Genomic DNA, 16,043 nt, shown 5'->3' with positions numbered 1-16,043 from the left:
TACCATGCAAGTTCTAGAATTTTCACCAATAAATGAATCTCTCAGAACTAGGGTCAGCTTGCTTGCTCGAAATGGTGTATAGTTATTATTCTGCCCTAGTGATCGAATGCACTCCTAGAAGACAACAAATTTGAGAGAAAAAAAAAGATATCCACATTTTAAATTGAGCAATGAAATCCTTAACACTGTCCAAGCTGTTTTACTTAGAACAAAAATTACACGATGGGGTGTAAATCAGGTTTGAAATGACATTTTGGTGCTGAATGCCAAATCAACATGATCCTATTGAATGACGGAGCAGGTTTGAGGGGCCGAACACCCTATTCCTGTTCCTATTGGTTATGGTTTTAATAGTTGACTTGGCAAGCAAACAAGCCAGCTAAGCATCATCATTAGATTGGCAGCACTTAGATTACCCATGACACTGGATCAGTGCTGGAGAAGCATCCTCAGAAATTGAAAAATTTAAACAAGCCAGTCAGATGTACAGCATGGAAACAGACCCTTCAGTCCAACTTGTCCATGCTGACCAAATATCCCAAATTAAATCTAGTCAATCCCATTTGCCAGCATTTGGCCCATATCCCTCTAAACCCTTCCTATTCATACACACTCATCCAGTGTGTAAATTTACTTACGTTTGAGAAAAATGTTTCAAACCCTTCATCTTTAAAACCTGTCATCCCTTCTATTCCTAGAAAAGGATTTGGATACCAGAGCCCTCCCCCTTCAAAAACATTCCAGGTATGCTCTTCTGTAACCTAAAAGCCTACACATATTTCCTGAAGTATTGTTTCCAGAATTGTCCTCAATGTCACAGATTGACCTTGACAAAAATTTAGCAGGCTCACTGTTTTTCTATTCCATTTCTTAAAAAAAAAACTCAGATTTTTAATACCTGGGAACTTTTAGACTAGACTAAAAAAAAAACAAAACAAAACAAACCAGTCTTGACAAAGAAGAAACAACTGAATTAAAATGGCCCATTGGTAATTTAACTACAGGCTGAGTCAGATCATGAAATCATTAATAAACTGGACCCTGTCTGAACTAAGATTAAAAAGATAATCAACATGACTGAAACCACTCAGATCTGCATTTCTTTTAAATTTACACCTTCTTGAAGTTTCACAAATTGAAACGAGTCACCAGATCATCCAGCCTGGAAAGAAAAAGTGAATTAGCAATTTGAGAAGATGTGTAGCTCAGGGTGATAAGTATTAAGTTAGCTTGCCAAGATTGAAGGTTTATTTTCAGATGTTTTGTTACCATACTTGGTAACATCAGAGAGTCTCTGGTGAAGCGATGTTAGTATGTCCCACCTCTTAGAAGCATGGCATTCTAACCAAAATGCCATCAATAAACACATCGATTTAGACCCTATCTACCTTCCATTGTAAAACAAAACAGAAGTGACTTCACCCACCTAAAGAAACCAAGACCTATAGAGGCTGGACATACCACCAGAACTTCAGAGACTCACTGATGTTTTGTCACCTTACTAGATAACATCTGAAAACAAACCTTCAGGGTCTGTGAGCTAACTTACATACTTAGACAAAAAAAGTGAATACATAGAGGAACTCTATTTCAAGTGAAATTTGCAGAAGTCAAAATTATTTTAAATTGAGGTAATGCATGACATGTTATTTACTTGGTGAAAGACCAGAAATCTGGGGATTGTTCTCCTTAAAACAAAGACCAAATGAAAGCATCCAAAAAGGTTGGGAGTTTGGATGGAGTAAATAAGGAGAAACTGTTGCCACTGATGCCTCAGTCAGTAACTTAAGGATGTAGATTAAAGACAATTGACAAACAACTTGTCTCTCAGGGATGAGGAGTGAGTTGTGACAATTTAAAAGTAAACTGAAAGGAAGAGTAGTGACTGCAGATTTCAGAAGTAAAATTGGATAACAGCTCCTTGCTGGAGTACACTCACTCTTCTTACGCAGAGAATGGACAAGAGCAACTGAAGAATAGCATGGAAAAATTCAAAATTGTCCTTTGCATGTGTAATATACATTTTAGTTACCTTCAAGGCAAGTAGGCTTTTATTAATCTCTGCACCTTCCATTCTGGTTTGTCGGTCTGCACTGCTAGTATCAGCACCTCGCTCATTTCCAGCCAGATCAATGAGAGAAAACTGACCGTAAAGTTCATGATTCCTCCGAAGATGAATCTGGAATACTGCATGGGACCTAGAGGAGTTGCTATTTGCAGATGTTTGCCCAGATGTCCTAAAACAAAACAAAAAAATTAGCCTTTAACCTTATAGTATCATGCTTATGACAGCATTTTGTAATATAGAGCAGCTTTAAATATTCAGTTTTAAATAGCCTTGGGAATTCTCACTTAAGTGATTTAGCTAGTATTAAGTTGTATGCTTAAAACCTGCAATGCCAGATTTTGCTTACAATCATGATCCCTACAGGAGTTCATGACCTCCTTTTAACACTTACATTAAATGAGACTTTACATTCTCTATTCAATAATTAACTTCTAGAACAGAAGCAAGCATGCAATATTTAAAGTACATCATGGCCATTTTAAAACTGATGAGTTTTGAAGTTTAGAAACTTTGCTACCAGTACAATTAAGAGACATTTAACAGGACCATGATTTCTTTAAAACATCATATTAAACTAATACTAAACCTTGTATGATGATATAATTATAACCTATCTGGAAAATACTTTTACATAATTCAGTGCTTAAACACAACTTGAATGCAGGTACTGATGAGTCAAGATAATTCAATATACACTTGTGATTATAGGCATGTGTTCAAGATGTTCAATACATGGAGAGAGAGTGAAGTTTCTCTACTGGCCATGTTTCTGAAGTGAGTCAAATCAAAGAGAAAAGCAAGCAAGAAACAAAACATTGGAGGAGAGAGAGAGAGAAAAGTTACCTGTAATTGTTCCCCATATCAATATTCTTGACCACATCATCTGCAGAAAAGACATCCTGTTCCCGGAGACCTACAATCTGTACCTGTTGTTTATGATCTTCCATTATACGCAACTTAGTTTTTTTATTCAAGAGATCAAACACCTGTAAAATGAGCATTAGCTCAGTAAGCCATGTGGAGGAATAATATTTCTTTTCAGTCAGCCAATCACTGTTTAGACTAGTTTTCAGTTCTAATTCATGGAAGAGAAATCTAAGAAAATCAAGTCACCATCTAACAAAATGCAGCTGAAAATTTGCTGGAAACCTGCCAATGCAGGGGTAAAAAACACTAAGCTTATACCATTTATTTTGGGTAGGGGCAGGTGGTAGAAAATTGATGTTAAAAACTAACAATCCTTTTACAAAAATTTAACAACTGGAATTTCTTATTTCAATTGGCAGATGGTTAAACATCCATATTTTGGTTGAAGAGGACATCTGTTTGGATGAATGGTTGGGGGAAAATAAAGAGGTAGGAGAGAAAAACTAAAAAGAAAAAAAAAAAGTTTTTTGCTTCCCAATGAAGTCAGCTATAATCATAAATGCATCACAGGCTAATGCTTCCAGCAGAATTTTTTTTCAGTAAACTGTTTGGGTTGGAGGGGAAGGTCGAAAGTATTCTTTGAAGGAAGGTAGTCGTCAAATTTTGGTATCATTTGTAATTCAGAATAAATAACATACTCCTCACTTAAAATAGTGAAGTATCATCTTCTACTTCAAATATTTATCCATTGTTCCCATAAAGTTCCAGTGCCACTGCAGTCCTCAGGAATTTGCTTTGGGTTCTCATGTGGCATGCTCCAGTAGTCCATGTGAAAATATCCTTCTAGCCTCTTCCCTTAAAATTTAAGTTAGGACTCTTCATAACCATAATCAAATCAACTCCAACAACCAATAATTCATAATGTTGTGGTATTTTATGTATTATATCCCTGATTAAGGTTCCTATTGAAACACCTTCTGAAAAAATCAATTTACACCACACTTATTACAGTCAAATTTGTAAATTTGCCTAAGTTACTGATATTGAACTAAATACTGCCAACTTAGTCTACTGTCTTAGAAAGGTTATTGGGCATCATCCAATTCTAGATGCAAACCACACATCTGGGATTCTAACTCCACTGGTTTCCCCCCCCCCCCCACCCCATCATTTACTTAAGATGAATGCCATTTGGGTGTTGTAACTCACCTCATGTTCAGCTAACTCAGTCAAACCAAATTTTGCCTGACTTAATTTATATCCTACATCTTCCATCAACATTTTAAACTTCCACAATATCAGATATTCTGAGAGGCAGTGACATAGTGGTAATGTTACTGGACTAGCAATCCAGAGTCCCAGGCTAACGTTCTGGAGAGATAGGCCACAGCTGCTGGCAAAATTTAAATTCAATAGAAAAAAAATCTGGAATTAAGTTAGTCCAATTGTGACTATATAACCAGTCAAATATCCATCTGGTTCACTTAAAAAAAAAAAAGACTTTTGGGAAAGGAACTCTACTGTTCTTACCTGGCCTACATGTGACTGAATGCACAGCAATGTAGTAGAGTCTTAATTGCCTTCTGAAATTTCTTAGAGACCTAATCAGTTTAAAGGAAGGCAAGGATGGGTAACAATTGCTGTCCTTGATAGAAACACCCAAGAATGGAAAAAAAAATGGATCTCTGTGACTGTGCTATTTTGGTAAACTGGGTGAGGCAGAGGTAGAAAGAAACATTTGTTCAGTGTAAAAATTCATGCAAACACCAGAGAAGTCAGTAAAAGAAAGCACTATTTTACAGGCAGGGAATCCATAGACACTGATTCTCTTTTCAAAAATCTCATCACCTACACCACGTTTTCACTGAGAAGCTGGAAGCATTTGTAAGTGACTATTAGACTTTCATAGTGTTTAGATTAAATGCCTTTTAATCTATATAGCATAGTTTTCTATTTATGTTTTTATGAAACATTGCAATCAGTTAATGTTGTTCACTCAAAGCAATTCTGAACCCACCTTACCACTGTAGATTTCAAAAAAGCTTACGGATACTTTCAGACTGAGATCCTTGTATCGAGGCTGTTCAAGCAGCAAAAATACATCTTGAGCTGTAGGAAAAGAATTGGAGAGAAAAAAAGTTTTAATTTGCCTTTAGTATGTAGAAAAATAGAAACAGTAGGTCATTCAGCCCTTTGCACCTGCTTTGCCATTCTATATTATGACTGATTCTCTAACTCAATGCCATATTCTCACATCCTTCCTGCATACTTTGAAACACCTTAACATCTAACAAAAGAACTTTTTTGAATTCACTTAGTGACTTGGCCTCAGAAGACACTGAAGGCCAAGAATTTAACAGGTCCACAAGCATTAGAGTAAAGAAACTTCAGTCTAAATGGTCCACCCCATATCTCAGGATGTCACCTGGTTCTAGACTCCCCAGAGAAAACATCCTCCTTACATCTGGTCTGTCCAGCCCTGCTATACATTTCAATCAGATCCTCCCACATGCCTTTAAGATTTTGTGAATATAGTTGAACTAATCTTTCCTCATGGGACAGTCCTGCCACACCCAGTAATACCCTGGGTGAATCTCCACAGTAGCCCCTCTAATACAGAAAGTTATAAATCTTTTCCTTAGGTAGGAGACAAAACTGCGCCCAATGTTCCAGATAAAAAGGTCTCACCAAAGGCTTTTATAACTACATCCCTACTTCTGAACTCAAATCTTCTTCCAATGAAGAAGAATATACCATTTGCCTTCCTGCTTGCCCAGTTTCAATAACTGATGTTCAAGTTACCTAGATTCCTTTGTAGATCCACACTTGCCAAAATATCATGTAAATAATACTTTGTTTTACACAAAAAAATTACAATTTTATTTAGCCATATTGTACTGCACCTGCCACATTTGCTCATTCACCCAACTTGTCTAAACCACCTGGAATCTTTGTATCCTCAACTCAAGTCATACCCAGTATTTTAATCTTTCATGCCAAAAAGCCAAAATATTGAAGCTGGAATCATGAAATAAAGCAAAATGTTGGAAGTTCAGGTTAGAGCTTATGGAGATAGAAGCAAGCTAATATTTCATGTTGTTGATCTCTCAGAACTGGAAACATCAAGTGATACAACAGGAGAGCAGGTGAAGTCAAGGAAATTGCCTCCAAGCTCAGTGGCGAGGTCATGGTGCACAGGAAGATGCAATAAAGAGTAAATATATTACATGTGCTGGCAGGAGATGAGAAAGTAATGCTGCGTGTTCAAAACAAAAAAGTAGTCTGGGATGGGTAGAAAGAAAGGAGAGATGATTGCTGGCATGTGAGCAGTTTTCAATTGAAAGGAATCTGGAGGGTAGATGGTGATTTCCAGGAGCATCATCCAGAATTCAGATGACGGAAAAAAGGGACGGTGGAGAAGGGGACAACTTTTGGCCAAAGCACTACTAAGTTCAAAATTCAAATTGGAAATGCAAACAAGTGAAGTGGAGAATTACTCATTTGAGGTCAGTGATAGAAATGGGTTCATTGGAAAGCATTGTAAAGACAGCAATGTATTCCGAGGAAAGTGAAAATGAACAAGGATCTGGACGTCTGCTGGTAACCAAGCACTGAAGTTTTCAAGAGAAAACTTCATTAACGTTTCTTATTCCTTACTTGCAAAAGCATAGATTCCTTTTGAACAGTCTTGGTTCTTCCCAGAGAAATTACCACCCATAGTCTGAAAGGGGAAAGAAATAAATATTAAAAATATTCCAACATACATAAAATCCCAATAGCCCAGAAAGAGGTCACTTGGCTCATTGACTCTGTACTGACCCTTTGAAGAGCATCCAACCCAGCCCTAGCCCCCCACCTCACACTATAACTTTGCATTTACTATGGTTATTCCACCTAGCCTGCACACCCCTGGGAACTATGGTGCAATTTTAGTATGGCCAAATTCTCCTAACCTGCATATCTGTGGACTGTGCACAACATGGGTAGAGCTCTCATTGGCCGTGTCTGAAATATATCTGTTTCCTGATGAAGGGCTTATGCCAGAAATGTTGATTCTTCTGCTCCTCGGATGCTGTCTGACCTGTGCTTTTCTAGCACCCACACCGCCAATCTCCACCATCAGCAGTCCTCATTTTCCATGTCTGAAATACCCAGGATCTTTATTACAAAATATTTGAAATATCCTGAAAGATGCTACGTTCGTTTTAACTGCTCAGGATAGTAAATGTTGCTTCCACATCCAAGAAACATGCTGATCTATCAATGGAGCCAAAAAGAAGGGTCTTGGGTGACAAGTTTGTCAAAAGGTGGGTGACATAAGAGATGGTGTAACCAAAAAAAAAGTTGCCAGTCTTCTATTAGAAGATTTTTACACTAACATAAGTTGTCGTACAGCACAAGAGTTATTATTCGATACTGCAAGTGTAGTTATCCAGACATAAAAGGATGCCTCAAATTCTGACAAAGCTACTGTATCTGAAGTAGCAACTTAGATGTAAGTTCAAAAAAAAGACAATAATCACCCTCAATTTCTGTGTAAATTTATCTTGTATAAAGTTTACAAACCGCTTAATTAAAACATCAGAGTTAAATGAACTTGCAATAGACCAGGAAATCAAAAGGTGCCATCAGAAACTGGAAGCGAGATCAAAAATCAGATTTGTAAGTTTGAATGGCCACGTGACCTACTTGATCTAAATTCTATTTTTAGATATTCATCAAGGGCATGTGGGCTGAATTGACTGGGCCAGCATTTATTGCACTTCTTTCTGCCTAACCAAAACATTACAAAATGAGAGGTTATCATACGACACCAGCATAGATGAGACTTGAACCCACAAACTCCTGGTTCAGAGATACAGACACCACTATTGCACATGAGCATCCTATTGCACATGAGCATCCTATTGCACATGAGCATCCTATTGCACATTCTTAACTGCTCTCAAGGAGGTAGGTTCATTTGGAGTTGATGCATCCACAATACTATTAGGGCAAGAGTTCAAGGATTTTGTGCTCATGACACTGAAATATACATCACTGTTCCTTCAGAGTCAGGCTGATAAGTGGACTTGCAGACAATAGTGGTGGTGTTCCCATGAATCTGTCGTCCTGGTCCTTTTAGATTGTTGCAGTTCTGGTTTTGGAAATTAATGTCTAAAACAGTCTTGGCAAATTTCTACACCACACCTTGGAGAGGGTGTGCATTTTTGCTACTAAGCATGATAGGTAGAGCCAATAAATGTTTATGGACGTGGGACCAGTCGAGTGGACTGCTTTGTCCTGGATGATGTTGAACTTTGAGCTTTACTCATCCAGACAAGGGAGGAGTATTCCAATCACTCTTGACTTTTGCCTTGTAGATAGTGAACAGACTTTGGTGAGATAGGAGGTGACTCGATTCCTTGCAGGATTCCTAGCTTTTGACTGCTCTCATAGCCACAGTATTTATATAGTGAGCCCAGTTAAGTTTCTGCTTAATTGTAACTCCCTGGGTCGATAGCAGGGATTCAGCAATGGAAAATGTCATTGATCATCAAGTGATGGCTTATTCTTGAAGAAGGTTGCTGCTTTGCATTTGTGGGGCTTGTGACTTGATAACTCAAAACTCCCCAAAAAATTGTCCAGGTCTTGCTGAATTTTTAAAAACAGACTGCTTCATATCCAAGGAATTTCAAAAGGCACTGAATATTCTATGAATCAGAATCCCTATACAGTGTGGGGACAGGCCCCAAGGCCCAAAATGTCCACACCAACTCTGAAGAGTAACCCACCCAGATCCATTCCCCTACTTTATTATCTTATATTTACCCCTGACTAATGCATCTAACCTACGCATAGCCAATTCACAACCTGCATATCTTTGGAATGTGGGAGGAGACACTCAATCACAGGCAGAATGTGCAAACTTCACAGACAGTAGCCAGAGGCTGGAATAGAACCTGGGTCCCTGGTGCTGAGAGGCAGCAGTGCTAACCACTGAGCCACCCTGCCACCCCAATCAGCAAACACACGTCTGGAAGATCACTGATGAAACAGCCAGAGGTTCAACTACGCAATAACTGCAGGAGTTCCTCAGGGTATGTCAGGAACTTCGATGACTGACCTTAAGAGCCAAAAAAAAAAACTTCCCATATGCTAGGTACAACTCCAGACAGACCTTTTCTGATGATTATTAATTCCAGTTGAGATCTTCTTCAGGACACCTTTCAAATGTGGACTTAAAAAAAAAAAGGACAGCCACTCTGATCACATTTCTTTTGTCCCTATTGGAAATGAAGGCTGTCATGAAGTCGGTAGCCCTGGTAGAACCTAAATGGGGGGTCAGTAAGCTAGCTATTGTTAAGCAGTGCTGCCTGTTGACATTGTTTGTGATCCCTCCCATCACTTTACTGATCAGTGACACTAGACTAATGGGGTTCTGGTGGTAACTGGGTCAGGCTGGATGTGTCCTGTACACTGGACCTACATGTGTAATTTTTCACATTGCTTGGTAGAGGTCAGCATTTTAGCTGCCCGAAAATGTAGCTAGGGACAGTAATGAAAACCTGAAGATTTCCTATATCCAAGAATCAGTCCAGTGTAAACAAACATACAGTCGCCATCTCCCACCTTACCGCACACACCCACTCACCTGATTCTTGGTGAGAACATAGGAAAATCAATTACAAATCTAGAAGAATAGATACTGTAACAAATTAATACAGTAGCTTACATGAGTTTTGCCACTTCCAGTCTGTCCATAGGCAAAACAGGTAGCCATTCCCCTCTCAAAGATGGTCCGTACTAAGGGTTTTGCTGTGAACCTGATAAGAGGTTAAAAATAAAAACAGCCAACTGTACATCTATTCATTTGACATCCAAAAAATTGAATGTTAAGAAAAAAGAAGAAATTGTCAGAACTAAATTTGAAGATACTAACAGACCAACAAACATTTCTCAAAAACAAGCACTCCACCTGGTAGAAATTCAGATGGGTTGCATCTTCCCAAAACTTTAATCACATCGGGCCAATCAGTCCATGGGCTGAAACTTGTGCCCCCTAAAACTTCTCCCATTCACCATCTTACTAAGAATACATCATGTTATTCTTCTCTCCCTCATGCTTATTTATCTTACTGGTAAATCTGCTATTCAACCAAGTTGCTACCTGTGGAACATGTTCCACACTTCCCTAATGAACTATTGGATAAGTTAATGGTTTATTTACAAACTAGTTTTGAAGTCTCCCACCAGTGGAAACATTATGACATCCACCCCCTTTACAATTTAAAATCTATTATCAGATCACCTGCCAGTCTGTCTTTGAGAAAGATCCAAAGAAACTTCAATTATTGCAGAAAGTAATTTCATCTTGCACTGAGGGGTTAAAACTTTATTCAATTATTTTGTTCGTTCTAAGTTAACTGGAACTTTGCACAGTACTCAAAGTGAGATAAATTCAAGTTCAATTCCCACCTCAGGCGACTGACTGTGTGGAGTTTGCACGTTCTCCCTGTGTCTGCGTGGGTTTCCTCCGGGTGCTCTGGTTTCCTCCCACAGTCCAAAGATGTGCAGGTCAGGTGAATTGGCCATGCTAAATTGCCCGTAGTGTTAGGTAAGGGGTAAATGTAGGGGTATGGGTGGATTGCGCTTCGGCGGGGCGGTGTGGACTTGTTGGGCCGAAGGGCCTGTTTCCACACTAAGTAATCTAATTTAATCTAATCTAAATCAATACCCATTTTAATTTTGACATTCTTGGAATTAAACCAAATAGTATTTGGCACATTTACGGTTTTGTGAGGAGACTTGCAACATTATGTATACAGAGATTACGAGTGATATCCCACTTGACATTTGCAGAATAATAAGTAGCATCCTTAAAATTTCTCTACCCCAAATATATATTCTGTTGAATTAGATTAGCAGAGATTTTGTTTCTCCTACAAGTTTATTTTGTCTGTTCTGGTTCATAAAATATTCAAGAATACTCAATAAAGTAGTTTGAGCTGTTAGAACAAAAATCCAATGTTTGATCTCAAATCTCATTGAATGAGGGAAAAAAACAGCACAAAACAAATAAACTTGCACTGAAGGTTAAATAAATACAACGCAAAAATACATTTAGACAAGTTCCCCCAGCCAAGCAACTGAGGTATTCTCTTAAAATAGTTTGTACAAAATTAATGGAAACTATGGACGAGCCAAGTTTTAGAAACTCCATTCAAAATTAATTTAACACGTTATAACTAACTGCTTTAGAACATCAGCCAAACATGACCTGAAACAGCTGGTTAAAGATCCTCAACAAAAATCTTAACTTGCCAGTCTAAGAAAATCAGACAGAAAAAAAAAAACTTGACATTTGCCAGAGGTTCAATTCTAATAGACTCAAATATTAAGCTTAGAATTTGTCATTTATCAGCAGCTATGAACAACTTCTTGGAAAAAGAAAGGTAAACATAGTAGCTTTGCATGGTCTGTTGAAGCCAAATAGTCACAGTTGTCTCATCCAGAGATGCATACCTCTGTCCCTCAGCTCATCAGTTGCTGAAATTCACTCATGCCTTTGTTGCCTCCAGACCTGACCAATCTGGCACCCTGGGCCACCCTCCCTTCTTCCCTCAACTTTATGGAGGGAAATCTAAAACTGTGAACAGCACATCCCATTCCTCCAATGGGAATCAAGAAGCATTGGCTTCCAGTCAAGCAATGCCCTCTTTCCAAATTCTTCCACTGTCTGGCCATCACAATGCTCAGGTATCACCCCTCTTCTAATGTGGCCTCTGGTCTCCACTAATTTTGTTTTTCATTCAATTTTGTGGGATATGGGTAACATGGGCTGACCATTTATTACAGTCCCTAGTTGCCCTCAAGGTGAGCTTGAATCACTCCAGTCCACCTGCTGTAGGTTGTCTCAATGCCATTAGAGGAAATTTCAGCATTTTGACCCAGTGACAGCGAAGGAATGGCAATATATTTCCAAGTTAGGATGGTGAATGGTTTGGAGTGGAAGTTAAAGTGTGGCGTTCCCATATATCTGCCGTCCTTGTTCTTCTCGATGGAAGTGGTAGTGTTTGGAAGGTGCTATGAGGATTTTTGGTGAATTTGTAATGCATCTTGTATATAGTATGCTGCTGTGCATATCAATGGTGCAGAGAGTGGATGCAGTACCAATCAAGTGGGTTTTGTCCTGAATGATGTCAAGCTGGTGTTGGGGCTGCACTATGGGATAATGTTGGAGGGGGAAGGAATAAAGAAACTGGTGAAAACCAATCAAGCCTCCAACACAGCACCGCCATTTTGACTTGTCCATCACCTTTCCCATCTATGCACTCCACCCTCCAATCATGTTCTCCACCTTCATCTACCTATTGCATTCTCAAGCCATCTTCCCCCTACCCCACATTGAAATCCACATTTATCCCATGTGGTTGCAGGGTCCCAAGGTGGAATAGGAGGCGTTCCTCCTCCAGGCAGCAGGCAATAACAGTTTGGCAGTGGAGACGGCCCAGGACCTGCATATCCTTGGAATGGGAGGGGGGAGTTGAAGGGTTCAGCCACAGGGTGGTGGGTGCAGGTGTCAGATGCTCTGAGGAGAAAAAGTGAGGTCTGCAGATGCTGGAGATCAGAGCTGAAAATGTGTTGCTGGAAAAGCGCAGGTCAGGAGAATCGCATTTCCGACACCCCTCCCCCAAGTCCCTCCTCCCTACCTTTTATCTTAGCCTGCTGGACACACTTTCCTCATTCCTGAAGAAGGGCTTATGCCCGAAATGTCGATTCTCCTGTTCCCTGGATGCTGCCTGACCTGCTGTGCTTTTCCAGCAACACTTTCAGCTCAGATGCTCTGAAACAATCCACAAGAAGGCGTCCTGTCACCCTGTTGTACAAACCACCATACCGGGTGCAACTGATACAGTAGATGACATTGATAGAGGTACAGGTGAATTTCTGACAGATGTGGAAGGATCCCTTAGAGCCTTGGATGGAGGTGAAGGGAGTGATCTGGGCGCAGGTTTTGCATATCCAATCAGAAATCCACCCATACCTCTACCAATGTCATTTACGGCATCCGTTGCACCCGGTATGGTCTCTTCTACATCAGAGAGACAGGATGCCTTCTTTCAGATTATTTCAGAGAACATCTCTGGGACACTAACCCCAAATGCCCCCGTGGCTGAACCCTTCAACTCTTTCCCCCCCCCCCCCCACTCAGTCAAGGTCATGCAGGTCCTGGGCCGCCTCCACCACCAAATTGTTATGACCTGATGCCTCATATTCCCCTTTGGGACCCTGCAACCACACAGGATAAATGTGGATTTCAACAGCTTCCTTGTTTTCCCTCCCCCCACATTATCTCAGTCTCAAGCCTCTACTCGGCACTGCCCTCCAGACCCATCCCCTTCTCCCTTACCTTCATCCACCTATCGCTTTCCCAGATACCTCCCCCCAACCCCACCCCTTTCCCATTTATCTCAGCCCCGACCCACAAGCCTCATTCCTGATGAAGGGCTTATGCCCTAATATAGATTCTCCTGCTCCTCGGATGCTGCGCTTTTCCAGCACCACGCTCTCGATTCTGATCTCCAGTCCTCACTTTCTCCAGGTTGAATTTGTCCTGCTTTTTACATACAAAACATACTTGGGCAAGTTTTCCACATGGCCCAGCACATGCCAGTGTTGTAATGGTACTGGAACAGCTTGGCTAGGGGAGCAGCAGCAAGCTCTGGAGCAAAAGTACTATCACTGCAATGTTGTCAGGGCCCATAGCCTTTGCAGTATCCAGTGCCTCTAACCATTTCTGATATCACGAGGAGTGCATAAAATTGGCTGAAGACTGGTATCTTTAATCCTGGGTACCACTGGGGGAGGCAGAGATGGATCATCCACTTGGCACTTCTGGATTGAGATTGCTGCGAAAAGCTTCAGCCTTATGTTTTGCACTGATGTGCCAGGCTCTTCCAACATTCAGGATGGGGGATATTTGTGGAGCCTTCTCCAGTGAGCTGTAATTGTCCACAAATTGATGTGACAGGATTGTGGAGCTTAGATCTGATCTGTTGGCTGTGGGATCACTTAGTTCTATCACTTGCTGCTTACATCGTTTGGCATGCAAGCAGTTCTGTTTGGCAGGTTCACCAGCTTGACACCATCTTCAGGTCTGAACTTTATTGCTGGAACAGCACAGCAGGTCAGGCAGCATCCAGGGAACAGGAGATTCGACGTTTCGGGCACAGGCCCTTCTTCAGGAATCCTGAAGAAGGGCCTGTGCCCGAAACGTCGAATCTCCTGTTCCCTGGATGCTGCCTGACCTGCTGTGCTGTTCCAGCAATAAAGTTTCAACTTTGATCTCCAGCATCTGCAGACCTCACTTTCTCCACCATCTTCAGGTCTGCCTGCATTTTTCTATTCAACCAGGGTTGATCCCCTGGTTTGACAGTAAATGGATGAGTAGGGGATATGCTAGGCCACAAAATTACAGATTTGGGAGTACAATTCTCGTGCTGTTGATGGCACACAGCACATCAGATGCCCAGTCTAGAGTTGCTAGATCTATTTGAAGTCTGTCCCATTTAGCATGTGATGGGACAACACATGTCCTGTCTCCCTGGCAAGACAGAACCAGCAGAAGAAGAGGGAGCACAATGGTACAGTCAGGAGGAGTTGCTCTAGGAGTCTTCAACATGGAGGTTATTCTTAATGTGAAGGCAGGACTTTGTCTCCACAAAGATTGTGGGGTCATCATTCACAAACACTTATGGACAGATGCATTTGCAACCAGCAGATTGGCAAACAAATGGTCAAGTATGTTTTCCTTCATCACCTGCCACAGACCCAGTTTAGCAATTGTGTCTTTTAGGACCCAACCAGTCAGTCAAATCAGTAGTACTGCTGCTGAGCCACTCTTGTTGGACACTGAAATACTCTAGAGTATAATTTGAACCTTTGCCATCATCAGCATTTCCTCCAAGCATTCTTAAACACGGAGCACAGATTCATTACTGTCCTCCCTTAGCTATCAACAGGTTTCTTTGTTCATGTTTAACCTGAAGCCACAAGACTCATGGGGGTCTGGAGTTAATGTTGAAGACTCATAGATCAACTCCTCCTGACTGTGTACCATTGTGCTCCCTCCTCTGCTGGTTCTGTCTTGCCAGGGAGACAGGACATATCCAGGGATGGTGATGGTGGTATCTGGGATATTGTCTGCAGAGTAGGATTCTGTAAGCTTGACTGTCAGGCTGTTGCTTGACTACTCGGTCAGACAGGCAAAAGGGGAGGACTACAGATGCTGGAGATTAGAGAGTGGTGCTGGAAAAGCACAGGAGGTCAGGCAGCATCCAAGGAGCAAGAAAACAGACGTTTTGGGCAAAAGCCCTTCATCAGGAATGAGGGGAGAAATAGTCTGTCAGACAGCTCTCCCACGTTTAGCACCAGCTCCCAGATGTTAATGAGGACAACTTTGCAGGGTCAATAGGGCTATTTCTGCTTTTGTCTTTTCCAGTGCCAAGGTCAATGCCTGGTTATCAGTTTCATTTCAGTTGTAGGAATTGCTATAAAGTCACAGAAATGGCCTAGCAAGCCATTCAGAAGGCAACTAGGAGTTCAACAACATTGCTGTGGGTTTGGAGTCACATGTAGGCTAGACCAGGTGAGAAAGGCAGATTTACTCCTCTAAAGACATTGGTGAGCCAGATGGGTTTCTGACCATTGACAATGTTTGTTGGTGTCTATTCAATTGCCAAGGTTTTAACTTTGGTTTATGCTCCCTACATCTGTCTCACTTTCCTTTTAAGAGGCTCCTTAAAACCTACCTTTTAATAAACATTGGATCAAATGCAATAGAGTCTTGCAGTATCAGACTTTGCTATAATATCCTGGCAAGCACTGCATTGTACTTATTTAATTGTAATTTTATAGATCCTTTTAAAAAAGGGAAAATTGCCCCCTCTAAATTATCCTACTTTAAATCACTCTGCTTCATAAATGGGGGCCCATTTTCACTTTTAGCCTCAGAAGTTTAATTTCAAATTAGTCTTGCATCAAATCAGATGACATAGGGTAAGGTGACCAGATTGGTATCTGTTTGGAGCCACCCCTTCCTCATTTCCCACCCTCTGGTTTGTAG

General features: G+C 40.8%; 1 protein-coding gene across 1 annotated transcript in view; it reads right to left on the bottom strand.

Annotated features, from left to right (window-relative positions):
• Nucleotides 1-16,043, bottom strand: part of kif2c (kinesin family member 2C) — a 67,418-nt gene that overhangs the window by 11,980 nt on the left and 39,395 nt on the right. Inside the window, exons 10-15 of the mRNA XM_043699025.2 lie at nucleotides 9,651-9,741; nucleotides 6,593-6,656; nucleotides 4,953-5,044; nucleotides 2,912-3,054; nucleotides 2,033-2,237; nucleotides 4-114 (exon numbers count right to left, since the gene is read on the bottom strand). Coding sequence (XP_043554960.1) covers nucleotides 4-114; nucleotides 2,033-2,237; nucleotides 2,912-3,054; nucleotides 4,953-5,044; nucleotides 6,593-6,656; nucleotides 9,651-9,741 — 706 coding nt within the window. The remainder of the gene's footprint in view (nucleotides 1-3; nucleotides 115-2,032; nucleotides 2,238-2,911; nucleotides 3,055-4,952; nucleotides 5,045-6,592; nucleotides 6,657-9,650; nucleotides 9,742-16,043) is intronic.

This window comes from Chiloscyllium plagiosum, unplaced genomic scaffold, assembly GCF_037043375.1.
Source record: "Chiloscyllium plagiosum isolate Xiang-an unplaced genomic scaffold, Cpla_swu_hap1 HiC_scaffold_9, whole genome shotgun sequence".
In the NCBI taxonomy this organism is placed as follows: Eukaryota; Metazoa; Chordata; class Chondrichthyes; order Orectolobiformes; family Hemiscylliidae; genus Chiloscyllium; species Chiloscyllium plagiosum.
This window is presented reverse-complemented; position numbering and strand designations above follow the sequence as displayed.